Source organism: Parastagonospora nodorum (genome assembly GCF_000146915.1).
Source record: "Parastagonospora nodorum SN15 chromosome Unknown scaffold_26, whole genome shotgun sequence".
Taxonomy (NCBI): domain Eukaryota; kingdom Fungi; phylum Ascomycota; class Dothideomycetes; order Pleosporales; family Phaeosphaeriaceae; genus Parastagonospora; species Parastagonospora nodorum.
The window spans coordinates 101,535-128,726 of NW_001884574.1; the positions used below are offsets into that span (position 1 = coordinate 101,535).

At 52.4% G+C, this 27,192-nt stretch overlaps 16 protein-coding genes across 16 annotated transcripts; 9 read left to right on the forward strand and 7 right to left on the reverse strand.

The window, feature by feature from the left end:
• Positions 1-670: 670 nt before the first annotated feature.
• SNOG_13309 (hypothetical protein) lies at positions 671-3,410 on the forward strand (the record flags this gene model as incomplete). Its single annotated transcript, XM_001803466.1, has 3 exons — positions 671-738; positions 810-2,880; positions 2,930-3,410. The coding sequence occupies 3 exons, from the start codon at positions 671-673 to the stop codon at positions 3,116-3,118; spliced, it is 2,328 nt and encodes a 775-aa protein (XP_001803518.1). The 3' UTR covers positions 3,119-3,410.
• A 50-nt stretch (positions 3,411-3,460) lies between these two features.
• Positions 3,461-4,144, forward strand: SNOG_13310 (hypothetical protein; the record flags this gene model as incomplete). The annotated part of the gene is made up of 2 exons (XM_001803467.1): positions 3,461-3,484; positions 3,731-4,144. 2 exons carry the CDS (start codon positions 3,461-3,463, stop codon positions 4,142-4,144), a joined length of 438 nt encoding a protein of 145 aa, XP_001803519.1.
• A 256-nt stretch (positions 4,145-4,400) lies between these two features.
• Positions 4,401-4,604, forward strand: SNOG_13311 (hypothetical protein; the record flags this gene model as incomplete). The annotated part of the gene is given in 2 exon segments (XM_001803468.1): positions 4,401-4,469; positions 4,488-4,604. The coding sequence occupies 2 exon segments, from the start codon at positions 4,401-4,403 to the stop codon at positions 4,602-4,604; spliced, it is 186 nt and encodes a 61-aa protein (XP_001803520.1).
• A 204-nt stretch (positions 4,605-4,808) lies between these two features.
• On the reverse strand, positions 4,809-6,470 carry SNOG_13312 (hypothetical protein; the record flags this gene model as incomplete). Its single annotated transcript, XM_001803469.1, has 1 exon — positions 4,809-6,470. One exon carries the CDS (start codon positions 6,468-6,470, stop codon positions 4,809-4,811), a length of 1,662 nt encoding a protein of 553 aa, XP_001803521.1.
• Positions 6,471-7,098: 628 nt separating this feature from the next.
• SNOG_13313 (hypothetical protein) lies at positions 7,099-7,524 on the forward strand (the record flags this gene model as incomplete). Its single annotated transcript, XM_001803470.1, has 1 exon — positions 7,099-7,524. One exon carries the CDS (start codon positions 7,099-7,101, stop codon positions 7,522-7,524), a length of 426 nt encoding a protein of 141 aa, XP_001803522.1.
• Positions 7,525-7,935: 411 nt separating this feature from the next.
• SNOG_13314 (hypothetical protein) lies at positions 7,936-9,200 on the forward strand (the record flags this gene model as incomplete). Its single annotated transcript, XM_001803471.1, has 2 exons — positions 7,936-7,957; positions 8,137-9,200. 2 exons carry the CDS (start codon positions 7,936-7,938, stop codon positions 9,198-9,200), a joined length of 1,086 nt encoding a protein of 361 aa, XP_001803523.1.
• A 564-nt stretch (positions 9,201-9,764) lies between these two features.
• Positions 9,765-11,296, forward strand: SNOG_13315 (hypothetical protein; the record flags this gene model as incomplete). Its single annotated transcript, XM_001803472.1, has 3 exons — positions 9,765-10,285; positions 10,536-10,857; positions 10,910-11,296. 3 exons carry the CDS (start codon positions 9,765-9,767, stop codon positions 11,294-11,296), a joined length of 1,230 nt encoding a protein of 409 aa, XP_001803524.1.
• Positions 11,297-12,359: 1,063 nt separating this feature from the next.
• Positions 12,360-13,172, forward strand: SNOG_13316 (hypothetical protein; the record flags this gene model as incomplete). The annotated part of the gene is made up of 2 exons (XM_001803473.1): positions 12,360-12,639; positions 12,802-13,172. The coding sequence occupies 2 exons, from the start codon at positions 12,360-12,362 to the stop codon at positions 13,170-13,172; spliced, it is 651 nt and encodes a 216-aa protein (XP_001803525.1).
• A 220-nt stretch (positions 13,173-13,392) lies between these two features.
• On the reverse strand, positions 13,393-13,974 carry SNOG_13317 (hypothetical protein; the record flags this gene model as incomplete). The annotated part of the gene is made up of 2 exons (XM_001803474.1): positions 13,393-13,430; positions 13,683-13,974. 2 exons carry the CDS (start codon positions 13,972-13,974, stop codon positions 13,393-13,395), a joined length of 330 nt encoding a protein of 109 aa, XP_001803526.1.
• A 704-nt stretch (positions 13,975-14,678) lies between these two features.
• Positions 14,679-14,942, reverse strand: SNOG_13318 (hypothetical protein; the record flags this gene model as incomplete). Its single annotated transcript, XM_001803475.1, is given in 2 exon segments — positions 14,679-14,774; positions 14,793-14,942. 2 exon segments carry the CDS (start codon positions 14,940-14,942, stop codon positions 14,679-14,681), a joined length of 246 nt encoding a protein of 81 aa, XP_001803527.1.
• A 340-nt stretch (positions 14,943-15,282) lies between these two features.
• On the reverse strand, positions 15,283-15,930 carry SNOG_13319 (hypothetical protein; the record flags this gene model as incomplete). Its single annotated transcript, XM_001803476.1, has 1 exon — positions 15,283-15,930. The coding sequence occupies one exon, from the start codon at positions 15,928-15,930 to the stop codon at positions 15,283-15,285; it is 648 nt and encodes a 215-aa protein (XP_001803528.1).
• A 234-nt stretch (positions 15,931-16,164) lies between these two features.
• SNOG_13320 (hypothetical protein) lies at positions 16,165-17,255 on the reverse strand (the record flags this gene model as incomplete). The annotated part of the gene is made up of 3 exons (XM_001803477.1): positions 16,165-16,268; positions 16,450-16,665; positions 16,874-17,255. 3 exons carry the CDS (start codon positions 17,253-17,255, stop codon positions 16,165-16,167), a joined length of 702 nt encoding a protein of 233 aa, XP_001803529.1.
• A 414-nt stretch (positions 17,256-17,669) lies between these two features.
• SNOG_13321 (hypothetical protein) lies at positions 17,670-19,283 on the reverse strand (the record flags this gene model as incomplete). Its single annotated transcript, XM_001803478.1, has 4 exons — positions 17,670-17,784; positions 17,842-18,328; positions 18,383-18,712; positions 18,773-19,283. 4 exons carry the CDS (start codon positions 19,281-19,283, stop codon positions 17,670-17,672), a joined length of 1,443 nt encoding a protein of 480 aa, XP_001803530.1.
• A 979-nt stretch (positions 19,284-20,262) lies between these two features.
• SNOG_13322 (hypothetical protein) lies at positions 20,263-22,877 on the reverse strand (the record flags this gene model as incomplete). Its single annotated transcript, XM_001803479.1, has 3 exons — positions 20,263-21,535; positions 21,591-22,242; positions 22,277-22,877. The coding sequence occupies 3 exons, from the start codon at positions 22,875-22,877 to the stop codon at positions 20,263-20,265; spliced, it is 2,526 nt and encodes an 841-aa protein (XP_001803531.1).
• Positions 22,878-23,482: 605 nt separating this feature from the next.
• SNOG_13323 (hypothetical protein) lies at positions 23,483-24,694 on the forward strand (the record flags this gene model as incomplete). Its single annotated transcript, XM_001803480.1, has 2 exons — positions 23,483-23,941; positions 23,990-24,694. The coding sequence occupies 2 exons, from the start codon at positions 23,483-23,485 to the stop codon at positions 24,692-24,694; spliced, it is 1,164 nt and encodes a 387-aa protein (XP_001803532.1).
• Positions 24,695-25,801: 1,107 nt separating this feature from the next.
• SNOG_13324 (hypothetical protein) lies at positions 25,802-26,923 on the forward strand (the record flags this gene model as incomplete). Its single annotated transcript, XM_001803481.1, has 1 exon — positions 25,802-26,923. One exon carries the CDS (start codon positions 25,802-25,804, stop codon positions 26,921-26,923), a length of 1,122 nt encoding a protein of 373 aa, XP_001803533.1.
• Between the last annotated feature and the right edge of the window lie 269 nt (positions 26,924-27,192).

Genomic DNA, 27,192 nt, shown 5'->3' on the forward strand with positions numbered 1-27,192 from the left:
TGGTAGTTGATTGCGCTGCTACTGCGTACTCACATAATGTTTGTTGATCTAAATACTGTAGTTCATCCTTCATCTAGCTCGGGGTGGACTTGGGAATACTCTGGTTCGTAATCCGTCTCGCCACACCTAGACATTTCCGAAGACATCGAGCATGCGGTCGTCTGTGTCTTGGGATAAAAGAATTTCGATATTCACATTTCGTACACACGGACACAGCACCATCTTTCACAAGTGCATGAGCTGTAGGCGGTCACGGTGGCTAGCGCGTGAATTGCTACCTCCCCGCCAAGTCCTGCTGCCTGACTTCAACCATCGACGGTGATTCACAAAACGTCGCCGCCCGCACGTCTGGCTCCTTCACTTTGAATCTTTCCTTTCACCTCGGGCAGCCTGTCAACCGGCCACCAGACACGCCAAGCGAGCGGTAGCTAGTGCCGAATTGCATAACCACGGTCGCCCGCAGCCGTTGCTCTCCCACTCATCGCCTCCGCCTTGCACTCCGCACCTTCCACCCACGCTCACGCTCAACCTCACGCTCAACCTCAACCTCACAACCAACTGCCAAAGTTCAGGCGCGGCGACCTCTATTCCTCCTCTATCGACTTTACGCTTTCTTTCGCGCAAGAAGTCGCCGTCGAAGAGTGCCTCAGAGCACGCGACGACACCCAACATGGCCTCTGCATCCGCGACCACGTCTACGATGCCACCGGTCCCTGCAAAGGACGATGTGAATGCCACGTAAGTACAAAAAATCAACACACTACTCAAACCACCCCGCCCCCACTTGCGCTCTTGCTAAACTACGACAGATGGAAATACCTCGAAGCCGGTGTCGATAAGATCATGACCAACCTCCGCGGGGGCATGGACATGAAGACATACATGGGCCTCTACACCGCGATCCACAACTTCTGTACCGCGCAGAAGGCTGTCGCCGGCTCGTCATTTCACGCCGCTAACAACCGCGGTGGCGCACATCTTCTCGGTGAAGACCTCTACCAACATCTCATCGAATATCTCAAGACACATCTTCAAGGCGTCCAGGACGAGTCGCGGCAACATGTCGACGAGGCGCTCCTCACATTCTACATCAAGGAGTGGAATCGGTACACGACCGCCGGACAGTACAACAACCATTTGTTTCGGTACCTCAACCGTCATTGGGTGAAGCGCGAGATGGACGAGGGAAAGAAGAACATCTACGATATCTACACCTTGCACTTGGTCCGCTGGAAGGAGGACATGTTCACCGGCACCCAGGAGAGCGTCATGCGCAGCGTCCTGAAGCTTGTCGAGAAGCAGCGAAACGGCGAGACCATTGAGCAGTCACAGATCAAGTCGGTCGTCGACTCGTTCGTATCTCTGGGCCTGGACGAGTCGGACAGCTCCAAGTCTACTCTCGACGTTTATAAGGAGTTCTTCGAGAAGCCGTTCCTCGCAGCCACCGCTGAATACTACGACAACGAATCGAAGCAATTTTTGGCCGAGAACAGCGTGGTCGAGTACATGAAGAAGGCTGAGTCCCGCCTAGACGAGGAGAAAGAGCGCGTGCCGCTGTACCTGCTCAACGAGATCATGTCTCCTTTGATGCGGACATGTGAGCAGTCGCTCATTACCAACCACTCACAAGCTCTTAGGGAAGAATTCCAGATTCTTCTCGACCACGACAAGATCGACGACCTTGGCCGCATGTACAAGTTGCTTGCCCGCATTCCCGAGGGCCTGGATCCTCTTCGTGGCCGTTTCGAGACCCACGTCCGTAAGGCTGGCTTGGCTGCCGTCGACAAGATTGCCCAAGAGGGCGACAGCTTAGAACCCAAGGTCTACGTCGAGGCGCTCCTCGAAGTCCACACACAATACCAAGACCTCGTGAACAAGGCGTTCAACGGCGAGTCAGAGTTTGTGCGTTCCTTGGACAACGCCTGCCGCGAATTCGTCAACCGCAACAAGATATGTAAATCGGGTTCCAACAAGTCTCCAGAACTGCTCGCAAAGTACACCGATACTCTGCTGAAGCGATCGAGCGCAAAGATGAGCGAAGAGGACGATATGGAGAAGCTGCTTACACAGATCATGACAGTCTTCAAGTACATTGAGGACAAGGACGTTTTTCAGAAGTTCTACTCGCGCATGTTGGCGAAGCGTCTGGTACAGACTACCTCGGCTTCCGATGATGCTGAGACCAGCATGATATCCAAGCTCAAGGAGGCCTGTGGTTTCGAGTACACCAACAAGCTTCAGCGCATGTTCCAAGATATCCAGATTTCCAAGGACTTGAACTCTGCCTTTAAGGAGTGGCAGTCGAACAACTTGGACGAGGCTGACATGAAGACCAACGTCGATGCGAGCTACCACATCCTTGGAACCGGTTTCTGGCCGCTCAACCCACCCACCACTCCATTCACGCCCCCACAACTTATCGTCCAGACTTATGACCGTTTCGCCCGTTTCTACAACCACAAGCACCAGGGTCGCAAGCTCACATGGCTCTGGCAGTTGTGCAAGGGTGAAGTCAAGGCAAACTACTGCAAGGTTCTTAACTCCAAGGCATCGCCTACCTTCCAGGTCTCGACTTATCAGATGGGCATTATGCTACTATTCAACGATAGTGATACTGTCACTTACGACGAGATCGCGGAGGCCACGAAGCTGAACAAGGAGACACTCGACCCTAGCTTAGGCGTCTTCCTAAAGGCAAAGGTTCTGATCGCGCAGCCTGAGAACGCCAAGACGGAGTCGGGCACCACCTACAAGCTCAACACCGCTTTCAAGACCAAGAAGGCGAAGATCAACCTCAACATCGGTATCAAGTCGGAGCAGAAGGCTGAGGCTGAAGACACGCACAAGACCATTGAGGAGGACCGCAAGCTACTCATGCAGGTATGTAATACCTCTTTCCCACTTTCTGAACCTTGCTAACATACTATAGTCCGCCATTGTGCGTATCATGAAGTCTCGCAAGAAGATGAAGCACCAACAGCTCGTCTCCGAGACGATTCAGCAGATCAAGAACCGCTTCATGCCCCGCGTGCCCGACATCAAGAAGTGCATAGACATCCTGCTTGAGAAGGAGTACCTGGAGCGTCTTGAGGGTGACGAGCTCGGCTATCTCGCCTAAGCTCCCTTCGCTATTTCCTTTGCCTGCCTTGGCCCCTTGGCTAATGAGTAACGGATTATGGAACCTATTTTCCTTTGTCATGAAGCTGCATCCGTAGTTCCCGATCAGCTCGCGGCCGCGTTCCTGGCGTTTGACGGCGGGTATCACATGGGCTGGGTTTTTCTTTCTCAAAGACACAATGCTAGTTGATGCGTTGATGTCGCCATATGGGTTCCTTGAATTATAGATACGTGGCTACGAACAAAAGATAGTCCATGGCTGGCTAGTGTATCAATCAGACAATGCTGATACATATTTCCACTTTCTCTCCCATGATTGTGTGATGCTGTGCTGTGACTAACGATGACATTGCTCAACTATACGCCTGTACTGTAGCTAACGTTAATAAAAGTTCAAACAGTGTATTGGCGAACAACACTGGTGCTGGATGTCGTATACGTCTGACGCGACACTACATGGTTGACAATCAGAGCAGTGCCATTAGTCCTTTGACGTACCTACCCAATATTTATTCCAATCCGCAGCCCCCATCCTCTCCAAGATCCCCTGTCTGATCCTACACCATGCCTCCCAACACCACTTCAAATGCCGACTTGGACGACCATTGGGAAGTCATCACCACCCCCTTCGCCCCTCCCCCCAGACTCCCTAGCCAATCTCCAACTCGTGTTTCACAACGATGATTCCCTCCTATCCGCATTCATCTTGCTGCACCAGCGCCTCTCGCACCTTGGTATCACCGACGATGCAGATATGGCAGGAGCTCTGCAACTTGTGCTGGCGAACTTGGAGCAAAGCACACATAGCCTGGCCATTACGCGCGCCACGCGTGAAGATTTATTGGTGCAAATGGCGGAAGACACGGATTGGTTTGCATTTGAGATACGCGAGAGGGATCGAAAGATTGGGAGGTTAGAGAATGAACTGAGGATAGCTGCGAGGGATGTGGTGTTTTTCTATCCAAGATGGCATTCAGCGAGAGACCGAGTTAAGAAAAGGATTGGAGGGGTGGAAAAGGGATTCTGAGGATTTGTTTGGGTATTAGCGGGATTTGATAGATCGGTTAGCAGACGCGGAAATTGTGCTTGGGAAGGTCACGAAAGAGATTGGGGAGTGTGAAAGGATGGTGGGGGATCTGGAAGGGGAGAATGCGGGGTTGTGGGAGGTGCAGCGTGAGCTTTTGGATCAGGGGAAGGAGAGAGACGGGGAGATTGAACGGTTGAGGCGCGAGTGTGAGGAAAGGGACGAGGAGAATGAACGAGCGAGGCGGGATTGTGGCGAAATGGCTGAGATGTTGGCGGACATGGCTAAGATGAACGAAAGTAACAAGACTGGGAAGGGTAAAGCGAAGGTACATGTGGGTGTACAGGTGGACATGTATGCAAAGCTGGAGACGGATGCGACAATTAACAAGAAGGCGGGGCAAGGGAAGGAGCCAATGTGGTGGTATGATTCACAGTTTGATGATTTTGAAAGATTTTCCTGAATGTTTGATTTGCTGGCTTAAGAGTTGTAAGTGGTGTTTACTTGTTCATTTTCACTAGAACTTAGCACGCATGTAATTAGACAAAAGGTGTTGATGGAAGTCTTGTTGAGCGAAGTGACTGCTTTCTGTTCAGGCACACACATGCTCTTGCAGACCAACGGAGAAAAACTCAACGTATGCACCAGACACCCGGCAGCTATACAGCTACCCAGTCTCAAACAAAAGCCCAAAGCTGATGAAACGACGCATCTGCTCTTCATACATCGCCGGCGTCAAATGGATCGGAACACCCTTCTGCCGCGCAATCTCCACCCGCGCCAATGCAACCTCATCCATGAGCTCTTTTGTGCAGTAGCAACAAGTAAGCTGGCTAGACGAACCGGCATTTTTCAATGAATTGCGCCAACCCGTTAGGCAGTCCAGATGATAGAGATGGTTGCACGCAGTGGCATAGCAAGGAGTCTCAGTGAAGTCGTCTTTGCAGATAAGACATTCGTCGTCGGGCTTTGGGTCTGGGATGCAGTGCATGTGTTGCTCGAGCCAGAGATCCTCAGCCCGCGGGAAGTCACGGGCGATGTGGACGTCGTCGAGAGGATCGTTGATCACATAGACGACTTCGCCGCCAAACCCGAATTCGAGATTCCAGTGTGGATGTAGTTTTGGTTCGTGGCTTCGTTCATTCCAGAGCTTTATAGCGTCCTGCGAATCAAGAGATCCAGCGAGTATGTTGTTCTCTGCCTGCTCTGTATCTGGGTTGAGGAAGCGTTCGGCAAGGACATCACCCGGGATATTCAGCCTCAGGAAAACTCCGTGACGCGAACAGAGGTATGGCAGACGCTCAAGACATCCAAGATCGAAGACTTTGCTAAGGGCTGATCGAACATTGCCTGTAGGATCTGCGTCAGGATGTGTTGCGGCCAACATAACCCAGCGGAACATCAAGAACAAAGTGTGTGGATGTCCAGCGTTGATGTTGGGCAGCACCATTGAGCTAATCAACACTGAGTTGCCCAGATAATTTGACTCAGACAGGGCCTGTCGCACTTTCAGTGGGAAGGGCGAGAACGGGCTCTCGATAAGGCAGGCATGAATTCGTTCGCACTCGAAAGTGTGCTTGTAGACCGGTCCCAGATTACCCTCTGGGTACGCTGACATGAACATGAAACACGAGATCATGTTCGCGGCAAGGGATAGATAAGAAGTAACTGCCATGACGGCATTTTCTTCGTCTTTGCTGCTCCACTCTTCCTCTGATGAAGGTCGAAGTGCAGAAAGCGTTCTAGTGAGATCGGGCCATATGCCAAAGCCACCGGTGACTCGCTCACTCCGCTGGAGTCTATAATTACCCTTCTTGCTGAGATCCACATGCGGTTGTTGCACTATGATTGCACGCATCTCACGGAGAAGAGAGCCGTCTGTGTCGACGCTGTCGTGACAAGCACACTTCAACAGCCAATCTTTGATCTCGAGGAGAAGTTTCGTTGTCTCCTCCTCAAATAGCTCGAGGCTTCGAGCCACCTGACGTAGATCCTTTATCGCAGTTGCAAAGGTAGTGCTCGCAGGCATGAGAAGTTGATGTAGAGGAAGATCCAGCGCAGTCAGATGTAGGCGCACTTCTTCGGATATGGGCAGGTAATGTGGTTGCTGCAAGAAATATGTCCAGGCCTGCCAAATCGGCCCAGTAGGTTTCTGCAAGCTCATTCCTATATTATAGATCTCGAATGCCAACAAGGTAAAGACTTCGTCCACCTGGTGAACATCGTGTCGGAAGGGCTTGATGGCGTCGTTGAGACATTGGAAGGCTACTGCTGGATGATTAGTCCAGTCAACTGAAGGCGCACCGAGGTCTGCCGCATACAGTGCCATGAGTGTGGGTGTATGTTCAATCGTGAGTGAGCTTCCAAGTGTATGTGAGAGAAACAAGTGTCCAGAAAGTTCGGTGCGGTTGTGTTATGTACAGTTGTGTTGGTGCGATATTAAGCTGGTGAGTGTGGCTGGAGGAAGAGGTCGAGGATGCTGAGTTTATATCGAAGTAGTCTAACCTGGGGACATTGTTGACAGGTAGGGCAAGGACTGGCTGTATGGTGATGATGATCTTGACACACTGTGTACATAAAGTGTTGGATTCACTGTTGTCCGCATGAGACATCTCATGATCCGCTCAATGAGCCTCGAAGGTTCACCCATAATTTCTCGATCTTGTTATTGTTGTGTTGTTGCGTTGTGGGATAGAAGCTCTGTTGACTCTTTCGGGTGACTTGACAGGGGAAGTGAATAAACAGATTCGTTAGGTCATGATGGTGCAAACGAACACGTAAGCGATCAGGTATTGAATGTGTGAGCGTTCTTCCGACAAACAGGCTTGAATGTGGTGTTTTCCTCTGATGCGAAGTCAAACAAGGCCGTGCCCACAACGCGTCTGAGACCTGCAGTATATAAGAGAGTACTTTGCACACGTAGTGGACTCTGCCGTTCTCATATCGGAGTCGACAAAATGCCACCTACTTTTAAACACGTCCCTCTGGAGGAATATCTTCATCTTGACCAATACATTCCACGCCCCCTGGATGAAGCGCGGCTAGCCGAACTCAAAGCTCTGTGTTACGATGACGAACTGCAAAGAGCATACGTTGTACTGCAGCAGCACCACGTTTACATGTACTTTTCCAAGCACCAGAGCGAGCTGGAACTGTCCGACGCAATCAAGCGAGTGCTCAGGAGCTTAGACGAGAAAACGTTGGAGGCGCAGAAATTGCGTGCGAAACTCGAAGGGATAGAGAAGAGGATAGAGAAGAGGATCGAAGAGAAAGAAACCAAGTGGTTAGACGAGAATGGGGATCATGAAGTAGCTGGCGATCATGTGCCGACGACAAGTGTGGACGGGTTCCACGAGATGGACGCGTCAGGGGGCGAACAGTAATGTCATGTCATAGTGTCGACAGAGGGGAATTTTCATACTTTGTGCAGGATGTATTGCGATATAGTGTACACAACCAGAAGCCGCGACAGGCATGAGTGATGTACTTCAAGTGTTGGTGATAGGGTCGGGATGGAAGTGGAGTTGCATAAGCATGTTCCTGTTCCTGCCTAGACCGGTTTCGGATGATCAGCACCCCACCAGCCGAGCGGCCGTTCCATGGTGCAGCGGGCGGCTGTGCTCGGTGGCGGCTCTTACGACCACAGTCCTCCTTGGACTGCGCGTCTCTCTTTCACAGATATCTTCTCTCCAGGCTGCTAGGAATCATCTTCTACTACCTAGAATCCTTCGTCCTGCGCTCTCAATCAACTCGCCATAGCACGCGCGTGAGACAGCGTCTCGGAGGTCCGCATCATGCCCGCGCCACTAGCCAAAGGTACGTAGCTCTAGCTATGCATGTCTGTCGTGTTCGCAGCACTCGAACTGCTTTTGTACACCCCCTTCCTGTCTTCTGTCCATGTAGCGAATGAAGAGTCTAGTTGGAGAATTCGGGCGGTTTCTGCCATCCAACGACATCGCACCTTGCTGCCTGATGCTTACCACCCCTCATTGCAGGCATCATCATCGCCGCTTCCATAGTAGTCGCCGCCGGCATCGCCATATACGAGTCGCCTCAAGTCCGCGCATGGGTCGACCAGTCTCGTCGCAAGATCGCCGTAGCGCTCCACAACCTCGGCGATGACATGCAGCCTCGCCGCCCCAGCGAATCGTCGGACGACTTCGACCTGAGGAAGCGGAGAAGGGAAGAGCTCATTCGACGGAACAGGAATGAGCTCATCAGACGTGCCAGAGAGGAGGGCGTGGCCGTCGATCTGGACGAGCTGGCGAAAATCGGCAACGAAGACATCGAACTGGCGCAGCAGAGGTCACGAGCCGACCGCACCAAGAGCTTCGACACCATGGTAGGAAGCGACGGCACCCTCAGGAACGACACAACTGCTACCGGAAACGACGTATCGGACAACGGCCTCAAGAAGCGCGGTGCTGCTGGCTTTGCTGCGGGCGCTGCTGCGGCTGCGACCATGGCCAACCCCTTCGTCGACGAGAATGTGCTCTTCGACGTGGGCGATGACGAAGAAGCCCCGTCGCCAAAGGAGTTCATCTATGCCGAGCCTGCGTCGCGCGAAAGCACTGCCACTCTCGACGCTGCCCCGCCTGCCGCCTCCGCGCCTCTGATCGACCTGACTCAAAGCAACGACGAGATCGACCCAGCTGCACAGTCCTTCTACTCCTTCACATCCTCCAACTCACACGCCGAGGTCCCTCTCGCGCACACTCAGTTCTTCGACGACGAGGCCGAGCACATGTCCGCCGGAACCTTGACACCGCGCTCCGAGCGCTCCCACTCCATTGTCACAGGCGCTTCCGTGGCTGCCAGCAACGCCGACGACATTGGCATCCTCAGCATGCAAAACGACACTGACCATGACGCTCGATCAGAAATCTTCTCCGAGGGCGGCTTCACCGATGGCTTCTCAGAAGGAGGTTTCAGCGAATTCGGCGACAATGACAGGACAGGTATCATGACGCCAAATTCGTGGACCGACGTCGGCAGTGACGACGAGAGCGAATGGGGTGGTGCCCAGCAGAACGGGCACGTGAGCCAGGTGCATCAGTAGAGCGCACTCCTTTCTTGGATTCAAAATGTTTGCAATAGGGTACGGTGTTGGGCATAAATAGGTAGGATGGGTCGATACCTCCGGCGTTTTCCCTAGGAACTTGGATTTTCCCTTCATATCGTTTCCTTTCTTCCCCTATGTATGAATTGGAACCATTGTCTTGAGATCTTTTGTATTTCTACCATTTTTTATTGCTACGTTATTCTATTGCTGAATTTGATCTGATCATCCTCCCGCCTGTCCAATGTTGTCCTATCTCGGCAGAGCTCACCTCATTCCTTATATTGATGAACTCATCGCCGGCCATATAGAAAGCGGCCCGACATAACCTCCGCCCTCCGTTTGATAGCGCGGTCACCGTCGCAACATTCCCGCTTCTCCTACGGCTCCCGCATCCTTAGCGCAACTCTCACCTGCCATGCTATGGCACCAGAATTTGTGGTCACGTTGCCCTATGGCCTCAGCGAAATGCACCGAAAAAACCACATCAAAGGTAAGGTTGTAGTCGGTCAGGAAGGACAGTATACGCGCGGGGGCGTCCCGATTTCTACTCACCTATCCGAGATGACCATCGTTCTACCGATAATCACTTACCATCGTGCGATTGACGCTCCACGCTCGATCTCAACTGGATCCCTAAAACTCCACGTCAAGAAGCAACAACCAGACAAGATGGGTGTTGCGCCAGCGCCACATCAGAAGAAGAGCGCGCCGACCACAAAGGAGAGAAGAGCAAAGACGCCAAAAGTAAACAAGGCGCCAAACTCCAGGGTTCGCAGCAAGGCAAGATCAACGGCGTCAGCCCAGAAAAGCAGATCGCGCGTCGGGCCCGGTACACGGGATGGCGCATCAAAGAATCGTCCCATCACAATCGATGATGATGACGACGCCGAAGCAGAGGAGGCTCTGTCACGAAGAGCAGACTTCATGCAAGATGGTTACCTTCCTTCTTCGACGGCGCCTTCATGCCCGAGTTTCTACCAGCCACAATCGCCGGCACTGGCAGTTCGGCGCACTTCTGCTCCCGGAAGAGCGGGGGTTGGATCTCTCGGCAAAACATATGCAGCGACTTCCCCCAAAGCTCCGTACGAGCCAATGTCCCGATCTATGGGTATATATGCCGAGTTAGTGGAGCTGTCACGAAGCGTTGACTGAATACTGACCGAACGCGAAAAGAGAAGTACAGAGGATATCACAGGTAGATACGCCCTCATTACGACGGACCAAGAAAAGGCCTGGAGCAGACAAGAGCTTGTCCACCTCGCAAAGAGCAGCAATTTCAGTTGCACGGCGGCGCACACAACCATTCATCAGGCCCAACTTATCAAGCAACAGGCGTGACGACCTCGACGGCGCTAGCTTCGATCTGAACAACATCTCAGATTTCAACACAAGGAAGGATGTTGCGCAGCTGATGGCTGTCGCGCCAGGTTTGCCCATCCAGGATCTACATGACATGCTCCTCGAGCTTGGAGGTGATTTCGCGGCCGCAAAAAGACAAGCTATTAGGAGAAGCCGAGCACCCTCTGCGCGTCCGCCAGTCAAGCATGGGCCTCCGTTGTTCAGAGCTCTGCCACAGCAGGCACTAAGTCAAGAGTCCGACGATGGCGATGAAGTCATGATCAAAATCGACCCCAACCTAGACTTTCTCGAGTGGGTGAGTACACACCACGCCTTTCACACACATGTTACATCCTAACTTTCGACAGGACTCAGACGCCCCTCCAGAGCCAGATCTCACCCCCAAGCGCCCCGCTCCCAAAAAGTCAAAACCCGCCAAACCAGGCCCGACGAAGTTGCGCCCCAAGGTCTCCTACTCAGGCTCCAACTCTAGATCAAGCATCAGCGTCCGTCGCATCCAGCCCAGGCCACGAGGAGGCTCCATCAACCGCTCCTTCATCGTCCCGGACAACTTCGTGGAACTCGAATCAGACGCTTCTTCTGCCGAGACCGAGAGGTCAGACAGTACAAACGACACCGACGTGCAGATGGGCGGAACGGTGCCGGAGGATGTGGAGGATCTTAGGATCAATATGCGGCCGCAGTATTCGTATAATTCGAGAGAACTTGAAAAGGCGAAGGGGAAAAGGAGGTAGTGGGCATGGAGAACAGCGCATCGCGATGACACAACAACTTGCTTCATATGGTTGGAGATCTGGTTGAACTACGACATGAGTGTGTATTTGGGTTCGGACGATAATGGCATATCCCTCGTCACAGCGTAAAGACTCGAATATTTAGTGCATGCCGCGCTACTGGCTGGAAAATTCATATAACTCACTGCCCATCCTGGTGTCTCCTATCTTCATTGTGAGCTGAGCGACGTACGCTTCATGGATTTACGCTCAGCTATCGAATCATAGGCAAATTCGAGTCGTTTTCAATATGCATGAGCGGTGGGATACCAACTTCTTACGTCGCTAATTGGGAAATGGCCAGTCATGGTTCAGTCTTTACGTGCATCATTTGATGTCTTCTGCTACAAGAACAAACGCACTCACTGCATAAGTTTCCTAGTACCGAGTGACCCATAAAATACTCCCGCATGTGCCAGAATACAGGTTCCTTCATTCCGAAAAATGGCCAGTCACAAACGATGCTTTCCATGTATCGTTCAATGTCTTCCGCTACAACTTCAAACGAACTCACCGTATGGATGCCCTGGGACCAATTGCTCGTATTTCCCTCGCGCTTGTGTGATGACACCATATGCGCGGACGGACTTCACCTGCAGTGTCAAACGAATATTATCGACGCGGCCGGACACGTAAGCGCCTTTACCTGTTCATCCTAGTCTCTCGATTATTTCTTTTACCTCTGAATCCTCTATTACCTTGGGGATTGAGACCCCGCACAGAGCTCTGGTGTTTGTTGAATACCCTCGACCTTCGACCCGCGACCCTTCCGTCTGCTACTTTTTCGGGTAACTCCATCTGTAGTCCTGACCATAATCACTATTCTACTCCCCGATCAATACAATCTCGCTTATCCAACCTTCTCCTACGCTATCATCTCTTCCCGAGACGCATCAACCATCCAAAGAACTTCATGACTCCTAAAAAGGCTCAGATCAAAAGCAACAAAAAGTCAAAAGCCTTAATCCGGCCCAGCAATTCAGCCCTATTTGAGGCAGCAGATCGACTCAATTTCATCAACGACATGGCTTCTAGACGCACGGCATCCGTTCTCCGCAACTTGTCATCCCACGAAGAGCGCAGCCATGAGTCTGTCCGTAAACAGCCGGAGGCAAAGCCGGCGCAGTTCAGAAACGCGCCTAGGATCGATTCAAAGAATAGCTGTGATTCACGCCAACGGCCCCAACGACGTCCGAACGGCATGCTACAAAACGCTCAGCGCCAGGAACCCGAGGCACGACACAGGCGACAGAGACCAGTCATTCACGATTCTGAGGATCATGATCATGATAATAGTGACAGAGGTACATAGTCTTCTTTCTGCACCGAAGCATAGTATCTAATTAACTTAATTATAGCAGAAAATCTTAGGATTTGCTCTAGCAAGTCTGGTGCAAGGAAGCAACCAGGAATGAGTAGCATCTTCCTATTAAACACTAGCCTAGCAGACTGTTCTATTAGCGCAGATAGCCTTAGTGACCAGCAGGCAAAGCAGCGAAGTCTAAGTGAGCGACAAGCTATCATGATCACGCCTGGGCCGGCTTCTAAGAATCTCTGGGGGCCAGCCTATAACAGTCGGCCTAGTCACCCTACGCCCTACAATAGCAGGCCTTCCGCCATCACTCCGTTTGTCAGACCTCCTACTGCCGGTCTCCAGACACCCAGCCAGAGCAGGGAAATGCCCCAGCCTAGCAGTCGACAAAACTTATACCCTCCTCTCTACAATGAGTGGGACAATAACATACCTTCTGCCGAACACCCAATCAGGATCGTAGGACACGAAATTCACGCAGGCTGCGACATTCCGCGTCCCAGCATCGGAGAATATCAGATCTGAGCGAAGACGAAAAGAAACAAATTCAAAAATGCTCAAAAGGTCAATAATTTTAAGGTACTGCGCTGCGGAACTTAGGGATCTCAAGGCACAAATGCTCACCAACTTTAGATTTTGGAGAACATTCTTTTCATCTTTTCAGCCGGATATCTTTTTTATTATTCAGGGTTTAAAAAGTTACTTCTTCACGAGAAGCTTCTTCGGAAGAACGCTTCTATAACTTTTATTCAGTATCATTTTCGACAAAAGGCGTTTTTGCATCTTTTCATTCGAAGCAGCATGAGCTGCTACAATTTCCTATTCTCCTTCTATTTCTAGCATCATAGAAACAATCGGAGACAATCCTACAGACCATAATTCTAATGCAATCTCAAACCCGAAGACAGTCCTAATAAACCGTCCTCCACCGTCTTCCACTGTCTTCCCCTCCCTAAGCATACTCCACATAATCATACCCACTCCCCCGCTGTCCCCGGCTTGTATGATGACTCCTACTCCCATGCCCCCGCCCACCCGTCCCCCGATCCGTATGTCTCCCCGCCTTCACCCTACGCTCCCCAAGCGCCGCCTTCTTGCGCCGAGGCAGCACGCTCAGCGCGTGCCAGACGAACCAAGTCAGGCTGCCAAATAAAATCAGCACGCCGATGATGATGCCGGCGATGGCGGTGGTGGAGAGGGAGGTGCCGGAGCTGTTTTGGGAATTGATGGCCTCAATAGGAAGGGGGGTAGAGGCGCGGATATTCTGGGTGTGGGTGGGGCAAGGGGAAGTAGTGTTGAGGAGGTTGTATGGGTAGAATGGGGCCATGATGGTGGGATGGTGGGATGGTGGGATGGTGGGATGGTCGTGTGTGAGGTCGTTTGAGTAAGTCAGTGAGTAAGACTTGTGGGATGGATGTCCGACTGCGTGAGCTACACTTGTGACTGTGCGATGAGCAAGGGATAGGTTAGAAGGATATTTGTAGGGCAGGGAAGATGCGGAGGGTGTTTTGCATGTGAGACATTGTGAAGGCACGATGTCTTGCAGTGTGCGGTGCGTGGACTTGATAGATCGAAGCAGCACTGTTAACCGTGCGTAGCACGGGGCGCGACACGCCTATCAGAGTGCGTCCGGGCTCCCTAAGAATGAATTGTGTGCAGAGGTAAAGCATAAGTTAGAAAGATGAGTTAGGCCTTTAAAAGGCAGAATGGCCTAAGTGCTAGTTGTATGCTTCTACACTTTGCTTAATGATAAGGAGGGATTCTGGATTCTGAATCCTTCCTGAATCCACTTTTATGTTGCAGCCTATGATCCCAGCTCTATCTAGTTAACCTGTCTCTATGTCCGGCTGACTTAAGCCGTACTCTGTACCGTAAATGGTACGTAGTGCGCGCAGTTGGGTGCGCTAGATCGAAGTCTTAGATCGTATGTAGTATTGGAGCAGCGCGCCTTGTAATTGGTCGTGATCGTTCCAACATCTATGCATCCTTTACGGGTTTCAGGACCCAGTCAACAAGCCTCAAGACAGCGTATCATCTATTTTCAGATTTCCCTAAGAACTTCTGAAGCTGCATCTCGACATCTTTCTCAACCACCTCTTGCTCTGATCCCTGCGCTAGGGGAGTTTTCTTGTTGCGATAGCGTACCACCGTAAAACGATAAATGACGAAGACGATGAATGTAAGGAAGAAAGGCGAGAAGAGGCAGAGTGGGACGAGTAAAGGTACTTGGATTAGGCCGAGCTTGACATCTTCTGCGTTTCGGCCGCTGGGTGTTGGAGAAGGCGGAGATGACATTTTAGATTTGGCGATGAGGGGAATGAACGTGAGGTTAGATGGATTGGGAAGTTTTGATGCAGGAGTAATTGATAGTAAATAACGCAAGTGTCCTTCAACAAAGGTAAGAAGACAAAGGAAGGGCAATGAACAGTATGAGCAAAATCACGAGGACAAAGAACATTTTGAAACAGCAAAGTTTATTGTTACACTAACGCGAGATTTTACAATCATTGTGCAATGTGCAATGCAGTCCAGTTGTATCGCTATACGGCGAAACACCAACTACGCCACACTGCTAAGTCAGGTTGTCTGCGAACTGCACTGCCTTGAGCAGTACGGCAATTCGATTACCTTAGCCTTAGCGAGTGATGAAGTAGATAAGCGCCAACAACATAACTCCCACCGCCGCGCCAGTAATACCAAAGATGATACCCTTGCTCGACGAAGTTTCCCCCGAACTCTTCGTCTGCACAGCCTCAGGCTCCTCATACAGGTCAAACTTCACGCCCGTGACGTCCGCAGCTGCTATTCTAGCGCTTGTCGGCTGCTCGAGTGCCTTGGCAAGCGCAGCCATGCTAGGCATGTCAGAAGGTATCATGACGGTAGACGTGACAGTGATGCGCACCGTACGTGGACCAGATGATCCGTTCACCGGCACACCGGGCTGGGACATCGGATCCAGAACGATAGGCTGGATGGATGCAGATGACATGTTGATCGATATAGACACTGAAGGCGCGCCACTACTAGATATAATCGTGGGGATATACACAGTAGCGAATGAGCTGGACGGCATACCATTACCGAAAGTAGTGTTTGCCTGCGGCACACCGACGGAGAAAGATACCGGCGGAGCGTCGCTGCCAGAAGTGCTAGTCGCCTGGACAGACGATGTAGCTGCAGGCAGCTGCGAAGAGGGGTGGAGCGAGACAACTGACTGACCAGTGGAGGGCGCATCAAGCGCACCAGCGGGCCAGGCGAAACCGGATAGAGAAGAACCAGGCATCGTTGATGAAAACGAAGGTTGGTCGGATGGATGTAGAAGATTTAGGGCTTGGTGTGTAATCTGCGTTACAAAGAAGGAAAAGATGGTATCTTGTTCTGTGCGGTGCAGAGATGGGCTGTTTGGAGAAATGAGTTGGAGGAGAGTTGGCAGGGCTTATAAGTACCTTTTGAGATGGACTGTGTATTCACTATATTCATTGTGGATGAGAGGTGAAGAGTGAAGGGGTACGGGAATTCACAGTGCTGTGTCACGGTGTACTGCGAATGCGGAAGATGCTGGTTGAGTCGTTGTCTTGACAGCCACATCTATTTGGACGTATGTCCCTCTCAATATCGATGCTATTCCACCATAGAGCTTCAATTCTTAGTACAAATAACACACGTGTCCAATGTATGCTACAAACGTTATAGACATACTTCAGTCTCGCACACCTATACTCTCATCCCCCATCTAAAACTCTGGAATCGTACTCAACCCCTTCCTCGCCCCCAAATCTGGCTTCTCTCTGCAACCTCATACCTCCTCCCCTTTCCCCATCCCCTCCATCCATCCTCGGCGCCGCCCCAATCCCACTCATCGGATACCACATCTGCGGTCTCTCCGGAAGCGGCTTATCATACACCTGTCCGGTTTGAAACTCCACCGGGCGCTCAGGGAGTGGTGTGTCCTGGTACTTGCGACGACTCCCGCCAAAGCCAAAGCAGTTACACACGTTCACTCCACGACGCAAGGGCGCTGGAGCCAGTATATCAGGGAGGCCGAGGGAGATCACGGCCGAATATGGAGCCGAGAGGTTAGGCCCTACAATGAGGCCGATGCCGTGAATCCGGAGTTTGAGGGGTGGGGGAAGGGGGAGCAGGGGTCGTTGGTGCGGAGGAGACTGAAGAGGTAGTTTGAGATGGCGATGTTGTGGCTGCGGTTGTGGTGGGGTCGTTTTGTATACTGGATGGTGTGGTAGATGGCTCTTTCGAAGCTGAGCTTGTGATTTGCGTATCTGTCTTCGTCTTAGAGTCAGTCGCTTCCGCCGGTTCGGTGCTCGAGTTGGGTCTTGAGCGTGTAAATGTTGCCGATTCTGACGATAGCGTATTGGAAGTTTCACTCGGTTGCGGGTTGGGGTTTACGATCGATGTGGGGATGGCAGAGGATGTTACCGTTACCCTCGAAATGATAATTACGATACTCGTAGAGGGGGGAGGGGGAGCGGCAGCATCTTGTCGGGGCTGTAAGAAGGATATTGAGGTTGACGAGGATGGGTGTATGCTGTCGACGAGCGCGCTTCTTAATGCGCTCATCGCGGTCAGTGCAGCGGTAAGAGGTAAATGCATGGTGTGTTCTAGGTTGCAGACGATGTGCGCTCGAGAGAGGACGTACCTAGAGGAAGATTCAAGACATTTCGGTCTCTTTGTTCGTGAGTGTTGGTCATCTGTGAGGCTTCACACTACTACATTCACTGAATACGTTCAAGATTCCCATATTCCGCCTTGTCTCATTCAGTGGTGCATGTGAAGTGCCGACCTACTCTGACTTCACGTCACAAGGTCAGCTATTTCAAGACATGAGACCAAACACTGCTCTGACGACAATGAAAACTTTTTGGGTATGCGGCCTAAGACAAAGACTGATTTAGATATCGAGCACATGAACCAACTTCTTTGTGTTATTGTTCGCCTCGAACCGTCACGAAACGACTCCACCATGTCGAACATATCGTCATAGCCACGCCATCTGACTAATCACACTCACTCTATCCTCCTCTCAGTATTCTTCTCCACATCCTCACTGTCCCTACCATCGATTTTCCTGTCCACGCCCGTAACAGCAGCCATATCTTCATCCGCCGCGACATCAAAGTTCCTGCCCCGATACTCCGGTCCAATAAGCGTCAACAAAATGACGTACGCATAAACACACCCCATGAAAATGCAAATGACCAACCCATACTTGTACCTCTTCGTCTTGCCCTTCGGCGGCAGCGGAAATTTCTCTCCAATCGTCGCTTCAATCGTCGAACTCGCGCTCGACACCAAGTTACCGAGTTGGTAACTCGTGCCTACCACGAACGTCCTGAAGCTACCCGGGCTCAGTTCCATCAGGTGGATGGGGATTACACCCCACGCGCCTTGCACGCAGAATTGCTGGAAGAAGGCAGCAGCGATGACGCCTTTGTTGGAGACGAAGGTGTAGGGGTAGAGCAGCGCGCCGCCGAGGATGCACATGCAGATGATGCTGAAGCGGCGGCCGAAGATGGAGGAGCAGTAGCCGACGAGCGTGCCGCCAGTCATGGCGCCGAGGTTGGCGACGACTTGGGTGACGGTTACGGCGTTGGGGGAGAAGTCGTATTGGTTGGTGAGCATGGTTGGATATAAGTCTTGCGAGCCGTGGGACATGAAGTTGAAACCTGATGGATGTTAGTCGAAATATCGTTGGGAGGCTGAGGGGTGTGATGACTTGCCAGCCATGAGGAGGACCATGTAGATCAAAAGCAGCCAGTGACGCTTCAGTGCGACCTTTCCTTCTTCAATGAATACTTTCACTGCATTGGGCTCTTCCTCGCGAATGCGCTTGCGTTCAAGGTAGGCGTTTGTTTCTGGCAGACATAGACGGAAGATGATGATCAAGACTGGTGGACCAGCACCGAACCAGAACAACGGGCGCCATCCGTGTCCAACAGTGTTGACGAAAGCACGTGCGAACACTGTGGCGAGGAGGTATCCGAACGCGTAGCCTTGCTGCAGCATACCAGAGATGAGACCGCGTGCCAGTGGAGGACAGTCTTCCAGAGCTATTCAAATGATCGTCAGCCAATATTTCAATAGCTCAAGTTAAGAAGAAGAGAACTCACCGGTCGCAGCCGCATTCCCATACAACCCTCCCATCGCAATCCCGAACAACGCCCTGACCGCCAAAAACTCATTGTACGTCGAGCAAAATCCCGTCCCCAGTTCCAACACAATAAACAGCACGTTGTTAATGATAAACGGCCACTTGCGCCCATACCGATCAGCCGCAAGTCCAAAGATAATACTGCCTACGGACCGCAGCATCAACACGAGCGTAATACCCCACGTGATATCTGCTTTGGTTTTTCCAAAGGTTTCAGCGAGGTCCGTGATGGTCAGCGAGACGGTGAAGAAATCGAAAGCGTCCCAAGACCACGCGAAGAAGGCGACGAGGAAGAAGAGCCATTGCTGGAGATTGAGCATGCGCAGCAGCGTGATGGGGTTGGGCACGGCATCGCGAGCAGGTTTCAACGTAGTAAACCGCGTAGCCGCATAGCGAGCGGGAGTAATCCTCTGCATCGTGGGAGTAGCAGCATACTCCTGATGTTCGTGGTGGTCGTATTTCTCAGCCATGATTGCAGGCGAACAGAGACAAGGCCTGAGGAGCAAACGCGGGGCTTGAGCAGCATTTTAACCCCTCCTCTCGAGGATACACACCAGTTGGCAGCCGATCCCATGACATGGATGTCGGGAGTCTGGCGTGTCCATTCTTACGGCGTGGCTTGGGACGGGCCAATGGTGGCGCGTGGTGTTGCAGCGCTAAGGCAGCGAAGCCTTCTTGGCTGGGGAGCGGCGGCGAGAAAAGCTTTGACAAGCGTGCGCGGGGAAAGGCTTGGGCGACGTAGTGCATGCTTGAGGCGTTGGGGCGGGCATATCTCGGTGACATGTTGACGTTTGACAGAGAAACCGTTGTGAATGTTGAAGAACTCTGTACTGAATTGCTGCGTGCGTTCGTTGCAACTGAGCAGCTTTACTTTGCTCGACACTTTCGCTACTCATAGTCAAAGCACTAAACTTCACGCGTGCCCAACAACCCTCCCCTTCGCTGACGCGCCTGCACGCCTGGGATGCGCAATGAACAACGCTAGCGCGAACCCTCCCCACACCTCCATGGGGAACGCGGTCGGCGCTGTCAAACCCCGAGCCAAAACCTGGGGCTGTCTGAGCGTTACTTTCCTTGTCAAAAGAATTAGGTTGTGTTGGGACTCTGGGCCGCCGATATCGAGCCGCAGGGTCTCGGCGAGGATTTGAGACTAGACAGCTCCGACTTGTTACCTAGCTACGCCGGAAGCTTACGTGGAGCCTTGGGTGTGAAGACGTTCGGATATAGATGTAGCTGCGTCTCCGCGTCCGCGTCCGAGAGAGACGAGAAAGTGTTATGCATTCCAAACCACTCTGATGGTAGTCTTCACAAGGTATGCGGTAATGCACCGGGGACCTAGATCCCATACACCAATCAATTCATCGTGACCAAAATTGCTTGCGATACTTTTCCTATCAAAACGCCCAAACGCTTATGCATACAATATCAAATCCTCGTTGCAGCAGAACACTATGCTATCGCGCTACTCACACCTCGCGAGCTCCCAGCCTCGCTTCCATATTCCTCCGTAAGACGTTCAAGTTCAGTCATCCTGAGCGCTTCTTCAACGCTCTTGACGAAATGCCTGCTTCCACCACACATCTCTACAATGCCGCTACTTTCGAATAGCTTATACACTGGACTGCGCTCACTCGGTACTCTGCAAAAGAACACGCGGACATCGCGATTCCTGTAAGACTGGACAATCTCAGCGAGGACTTGCGCACCCGCACCGTCGAGCGATGTGACACCGTGAACATCGAAGATGATGTTCTTATTGTGTTCTGCGCGACGCACGCGAGGAAGCGCGGGGTGAGCTCTACCCGTACCGTGGTCCTCGAGGCGACCAAGACGTGTTTTCAGACTTCCGGTGTTGGCGAAGGTAAGTGGTTCGGGTATCTTGACGATAAGACAGCCCTCGACGAACTCCACACTCTCGGGCTCGTGCTCGGCATTGGTAAAGTGATTCGTTGTGCCAGGTACGCGACCAAGAATTTGAATGCGTGGACGGACGGAGTGACGAATCAGGCGGAGAAGGGAGAGTCCAATGCCGACACCAATACCGCGCTTCAGGTCCCAAATGATGGTGATGAAGAAGATCAGACCCATCAGGACGAGTTCGGACCAGCCGCGAATACGCAAGAAGAACTTGATATCGTGGGGTGCTTCCTCAACCAGGGAGTAGGCTACAACCGAAACCATGGCGCAGAGGACACCCTTGGGTAGGAAGTAAAAGTATGGTAGCATGAAAACTGTGCAGAGAATGGTGATAATGGAGAGGAAGATGGAGCTCATCGGCGTCAGACCGCCAGTTGAAGCGTTCACCTTCGATCGGCCATAACCCCCGAAGGCAGGAAGAGCCATGAACAAGCCTCCAGTGATGTTTGCAGTTCCAAGAGCAATCAGCTCGCGGTTTGCACTAATAGGCATAACGACACCGTCCTTGTTGTGGTCGCCGCCTCCCAGCGACTTTCCTGCTACCGAGGATTCGAAGAAACCTAGCAACGCTATGATGAGCGAAGTGTTGATGGCGTCCGATGCATACTTCAAGTGCGAGGTTTCGAACGGGAAGTGGATGGCAAAAATTTTACCGCCGCTGGAGTTGACATCGCCCAGCACAGCAAGACCTTTCTGGTCGAGATTGTATTTCCAGGTCAGAATAGCCGAAAGAACGACTACGACGAAATGGTCCGGTATATACGCAACGTTCGGGTAGCGTGGCTGTAGGCGCTTCTTAAATTCTCTGCATGTTGTTAGTCAGGACAGAAACCCAGCTTGACACAACGTACCTAAAGAACATGATGACACCAAAGGCAGTAAAGGACATGGCGCAGGTCAAGCCATGAGCTCGTCCGATGTTGCGGAAGAGGAAGACGACCTTGTCGATGGTGCTTCCATGAGAGACTTGGTCAGCCGCGAGCCTCGCCAGACCCATCTGAGGAATGAGCTGGTCGACAAAGATGACCACACCAATGGCGCTAATGAAGCCTCGCAAGAAGGGTCTGCTGAGAACGTTGTCCAAGAAGCCGAGTCTGAAGAAGCCCGCTACCAGAATGAAGGCGCCAGCGAGACACGTCACGATACCAGCGATCTCAGCATTCCGTCGACCATCATTGTCCCCAGTTGTGCCCTTCTTGATGTTCTCACGTACGATTTCGCCCACCAGCAGCGAACCTGGCGCCTCGGGTCCGACAATCATCTGTGGACAGGTGCCGAGAATTGCGTAGATCAAGGGGTTCAGGGCGAAGCTGTAAAGGCCGTGTACTGGTGGCACGTGTGCGAGGTTGGAGGCATACGATAGAGCCATGGGTATGTAGAAGGATGCCATGGTGATAGCTGCAACCAGGTCTCCTTTCAGATATCGCCATTTGTACTGCTGCGTCCAGTTGAGGAGGGGGATGTAATACTTGAGGTACCTGAAGCTGTTAGCCAATGCCTGCTTGCATATCGCTGTATGCCTACATCATCCGCTGGTTCTTCACACCGTGAAGTTCGGCCAGCCAACTCGTGGTACTCTTCTTTTTCCCACTACTGTTCACACCGCCGCGGGCGGACGCACCACCCAAAAGCGCACGCGCAGCGTCGCTCGTGTCGCTGTCTGGTGTGCCTGTACCTCCCGGAAACACGCCCCCGAAGCTAGTATCGGAATGTATGCTTCCTGCAAAACTTCCATAATTTCGCTGGACACCTGGTCGCCCCTGAACACCGTCTGAGCCTTGCTGCGCCAGCAGCCGCGTGCGTGCAGTCGGCTCGAGGTCAATCTCTATGATGCCACTCTGCTGGTTCACGGCGTCCTCGGGGATGGAGTGGGCAGACGCACCGTCGAGCGGGGGCTGCATGCCATCTGTGGAGAATTCGAGGTCATAAGGCGCGTCACCGCTCGAGGGCTGTTGTTCTTCATCGTAGTATCGCTGGTGATGCATGACGTCTTCCGGCGAGCTCGAGCGATCTGACGGGGCATGTGCTTGTCGCAATTGACTGGGAGTGGCGGGAGCATGCGCGTGTCGAACGCTGCCACTCGACGAGTCGCGCGAATGCGAAATGCGTGGAGGGCCATCATCGGTGTTGATTCTCTTCGGCGGCATATTGACCAACTACAACGGTAGCGAGCGTGAGGACAGTGTTAGCCGTACTTGGGCTGGCTGCTTCTCTTTTTTCTGCGGTATGAGCGGAATAGGGAAAGGTTTGTTGTGGCATACATGACGGCACCGTCACGGCTCAGACTAGGCAAATGGCGCAGGCATGAAGCTGCTTCGTGTTTTGCGCCAGCCGCTCAGGATCCTTAGCTTGGAGCAACGCCCATGTGCGATCAGAGAGCGGTCAAGATTGATCGGCTGTTGCACGTGCGGGCCCCGCTGCGTACGATGGATTCTGCGAGAATTGGGAGACGAACGCAGGACTGCAGGCGATGTCATCGCGCTGTTAGCGAGCCTTACTACGACCATCTCTGCGCTCTTTGGCTGGCTGATTTGGCCTCGGAACGGCCCTGCAGTAGTGCCGCGGTCGGAGTTGCGTGACGCCCACCGCCCTGGCAGAAAAAGCTGCCATGGAGTCATTGCGGGCATGTGTGCTCCGCGCTGCGATCTACTCCACTCTCCGATCCCCGCTCACAGCTCGTACACAGCTTCACATATATAAGTTGTTCTTCACTGCTGCCAATTGATTGCTCACATCTACTTCTTCACCCGCCATGTCTTTCCCCACCCTCCACGCACGCGCCGAGGCCAAGCCGCTGGAGCACCGATCCGCCCTCACGCCCACCACAGCGAAGAAGCTCCTCGACGCCGGCTACCCAGTCCTGGTCGAGCGCAGCCCCAAGGACCCCAACTACGCTCGCATATTCAAAGACGAAGAGTTCGAGCAGGCAGGTGCGACCCTGATTGAAGAAGGTGCATACAAGACGGCGCCCAAAGACCGGATTATCATCGGACTGAAGGAGCTCCCCGAGGATGAGTTCCCGCTCGAGCACACATTTGTCCACTTCGCCCATTGCTACAAGCAGCAAGGCGGTTGGGAGAAGGTCCTGGCCCGCTTCCCCCGCGGTGGAGGAACACTGTACGACCTCGAGTTCCTCCAAGACACAACTGGCAGGCGCGTTGCTGCGTTTGGCTACCACGCTGGCTTCGTTGGCGCTGCTCTTGCCATCAAGGTATGTTGAAAAGCCACTATGTGGGGCCACCACTAACGACCATCACAGACCTGGGCCTGGCAACTCACACACCCCAACGGCGAGCCACTCCCGGGTGTCGAGACCTTCACCGACGGACGCGGATACTACAACAACGAGAGCGAGCTGATTACTCAGCTCAAGGAGGACGTTGCCGCTGGCGAGAAGGTTGCCGGCCACAAGCCATCGAGCTTGGTTCTGGGCGCACTGGGCCGCTGCGGTTCAGGCGCAGTCGACCTTCTCGAGAAGATTGGCTGCCCCGAGATCAAGAAGTGGGACTTGCCCGAGACCAAGGAGCGTGACGGACCGTACCCCGAGATCATCGAGTCGGACATCTTCGTCAACTGCATCTACCTCTCCAAGCCCATCCCGCCATTCGTCAACAAGGAGAGCCTGAAGTCGCCCAAGCGCAAGCTTAGTGTCGTCTGCGATGTGAGCTGCGACACCACAAACCCACACAACCCCATTCCCATCTACGACATCAACACCACCTTCGACAAGCCGACCGTCGGGGTTGATGTCGAGGGCGACGGACCGAGATTGTCCGTCATCTCCATCGACCATCTCCCGTCTGCGCTGCCACGAGAGTCCTCAGAAGCATTCAGCAATGCCCTTCTGCCCAGCTTGATGGCGCTGAAGGACCGTGCGACCACACCGGTATGGCAAGGAGCGGAGAAGCTCTTCCAGGAAAAGGTACAGACGCTTCCTGGCGGTGTACCGAAGAAGGAAGTATAGACGGCTTTTTACGACTTTATGGGAACCACTAGATAAATTGCGCTTCAATGACAAAAAGCGCAGCTCCGCGCACAGAGACATACAGTGATCTGGAGACCTTCACGCATTTCCGTACATGATCGTGCATCAAGACAAACGGTGGGTGTTGCCTCAATAACCAGCATAAAGGAACCCCGAGGACCTTGTGGAGAGCGTGACACACTTGGGGTTGCAATTCAGATGAACCAATACCGCTCGAGGGTGGCGCAGCTGATGATTAACATACACGCTTTGACAAATTCTCGTCCTTGCCCAAATGCCAATGGGCCCTTACAAAACTGCACAAACACAGCAACATATTCGCAGCGAAATCTTCCATTCGCTCTGCCACCTAGAGATGGCAACTCACGAAAGCCGCGATTATGATTATACGAAGCTCGCCCACACAGATTCGATCCGCCTTGTTGAGCTTCTGCCTGGGGATGTAGGATCGCCGCTCGCATGCAATATTGTCGACGCACGCAAGAACAACGAACCCAAATACGAAGCCCTTTCGTATGCTTGGGGCGAGCCGACCATGTCACATACTGTCCGTGAATTGGCATCCCAAGCGACATTACATATCACTTCGAATTTATCACAAGCTCTGCATGCCATACGCTATGAGAACACACCTCGTGTTATATGGATCGATGCAATCTGTATCAACCAATCGGACCTGCGTGAAAAGGGACATCAGGTGGCACTCATGGGCCAAATATATCGCGACGCGCAGAGGGTTGTTGTTTGGCTTGGTCTCAAGATTGCAACAGATCGACTCCAGGTCCTTGTAGATGAATTGGTTCAAATCGCCAGAGAGTGGTCTCCATATTTTCTGGCTCTGAGTTCCCACCCACATGCAGGAGACATAATGCTCAAGAAGATGAGAAGAACTTTGAGAAGAATTTCCATTCTTCGTGTTTTCGATCAACCATGGTGAGTAGAGCTAGAAGTCATCCTTGTATAGAGGTCTAGAGCGCTGACAGAAGTATGAATAAAAGGTATAACAGAGTATGGGTGGTGCAAGAGTACGTACTCGCGCGGGACATACAATGGGTTACTGCCGAGGGTAACCTACCATCAGGATTAATGGAAGATGCTGTGGAAAACCTGCAATCTATTACCCATGAAGAGTTGATTTGGTCAGCGCGCGACCTCAAGAACTTGCGTGTCGCAGGGAGACGCATGTATCAGCTTTTCTCGCGGCGTCACAAGCGACTATCTGGAGGCCAGACAGGACAGGATGTTCAGATCTCGTCTCTTACCTCATGCTTTTTCCAAATCTCTGTTGGCAGACAATGCAAAGATCCCCGAGATAAACTCTACGCCCTGCTTGCCGTTGCCGAAGAAGATCTAGACATAAAGCCAGACTACAGCCTGTCTCCTTCCGTTATCTTTTTAGACTTCGCCATACGCTCTCTACTCAAGGGCGACCTGAATCTCTTACACGCGAGCGGCCTGAATCCAGAGATTGAAGACGGGTCGAGTCCTCTAGTGCCTTGGACAACAAACTGGGACTATATGACGAACCCGCTTGACATACTTGAACTCCGATTCAGCGCTGCATCGATCTTTCCAGTCAAAGCCAGTGCCTTTGCTAGAGATATGGTATCGATCGCTGGCGTACGCGTCGACTCACTCAGTCATTCAACAGCCAAAGATCAAGTTAACTACTATTGGGACTTCGCAAGGTGGTTCGTTGCCAAACAAAACCTACCAGGCACGGGTCTCGATGTTAATGCATGGGGCTACGATATTCTGGGCGCAATAAGGCCAATCTCACCATACAATAATCAACCCTTAAGAGTATCCTTCGAACTGCTGACTACGCTGGAGACGCAGAAACGGCCAACGCCTGCATACAACCCAGCAACACTTACTGATAATCACATGTGGTTTGCCACAGAACGATGGCAGAAGGACTGCACCATCTTCATAACGGAGCAGGGCTACCTCGGCCTCGGACCCTCCTGGAAGCTGCCAAACGACCAAGTCGTCATCTTCGACGGCGCTGCGAACCCAGTTCTCCTTCGAAAAGCGGCGAACAAGGATGGGGTGGACCATTGGCATCTAGTCGGAGAATGCTACCTCCTCGGATGGATGCATGGTGATTACTTCGGCCATACAGTGGTGGACGAGCTCCCATCTGACGCCAGCGACAGTGAACATGACAAGAAGTACTTGGTGAAGGAATCGTTCGTGCTTTGTTGATCAGAGATCAGGCAGGGTGGGGGTGTTTCGGCATGCTGGTGGTGAGCTGTCGAAATGGTTTGGTGATATGTGTCTGGACGGGTGGTCAATCAGGGTCATGATGGACATCCTTGGATATTGTGGCGCAAGGCTAAGTGGAAGGCGCAGGTAACCTTCTTTCCGACTACAAACCAGCTCCGTCTAGTCGACCGACCAATCGTTGTACTACTAGATGTGTTTCTACTCGTTACCCACACTGTATCGAACTTTTCGCATATGAAGAATCATAC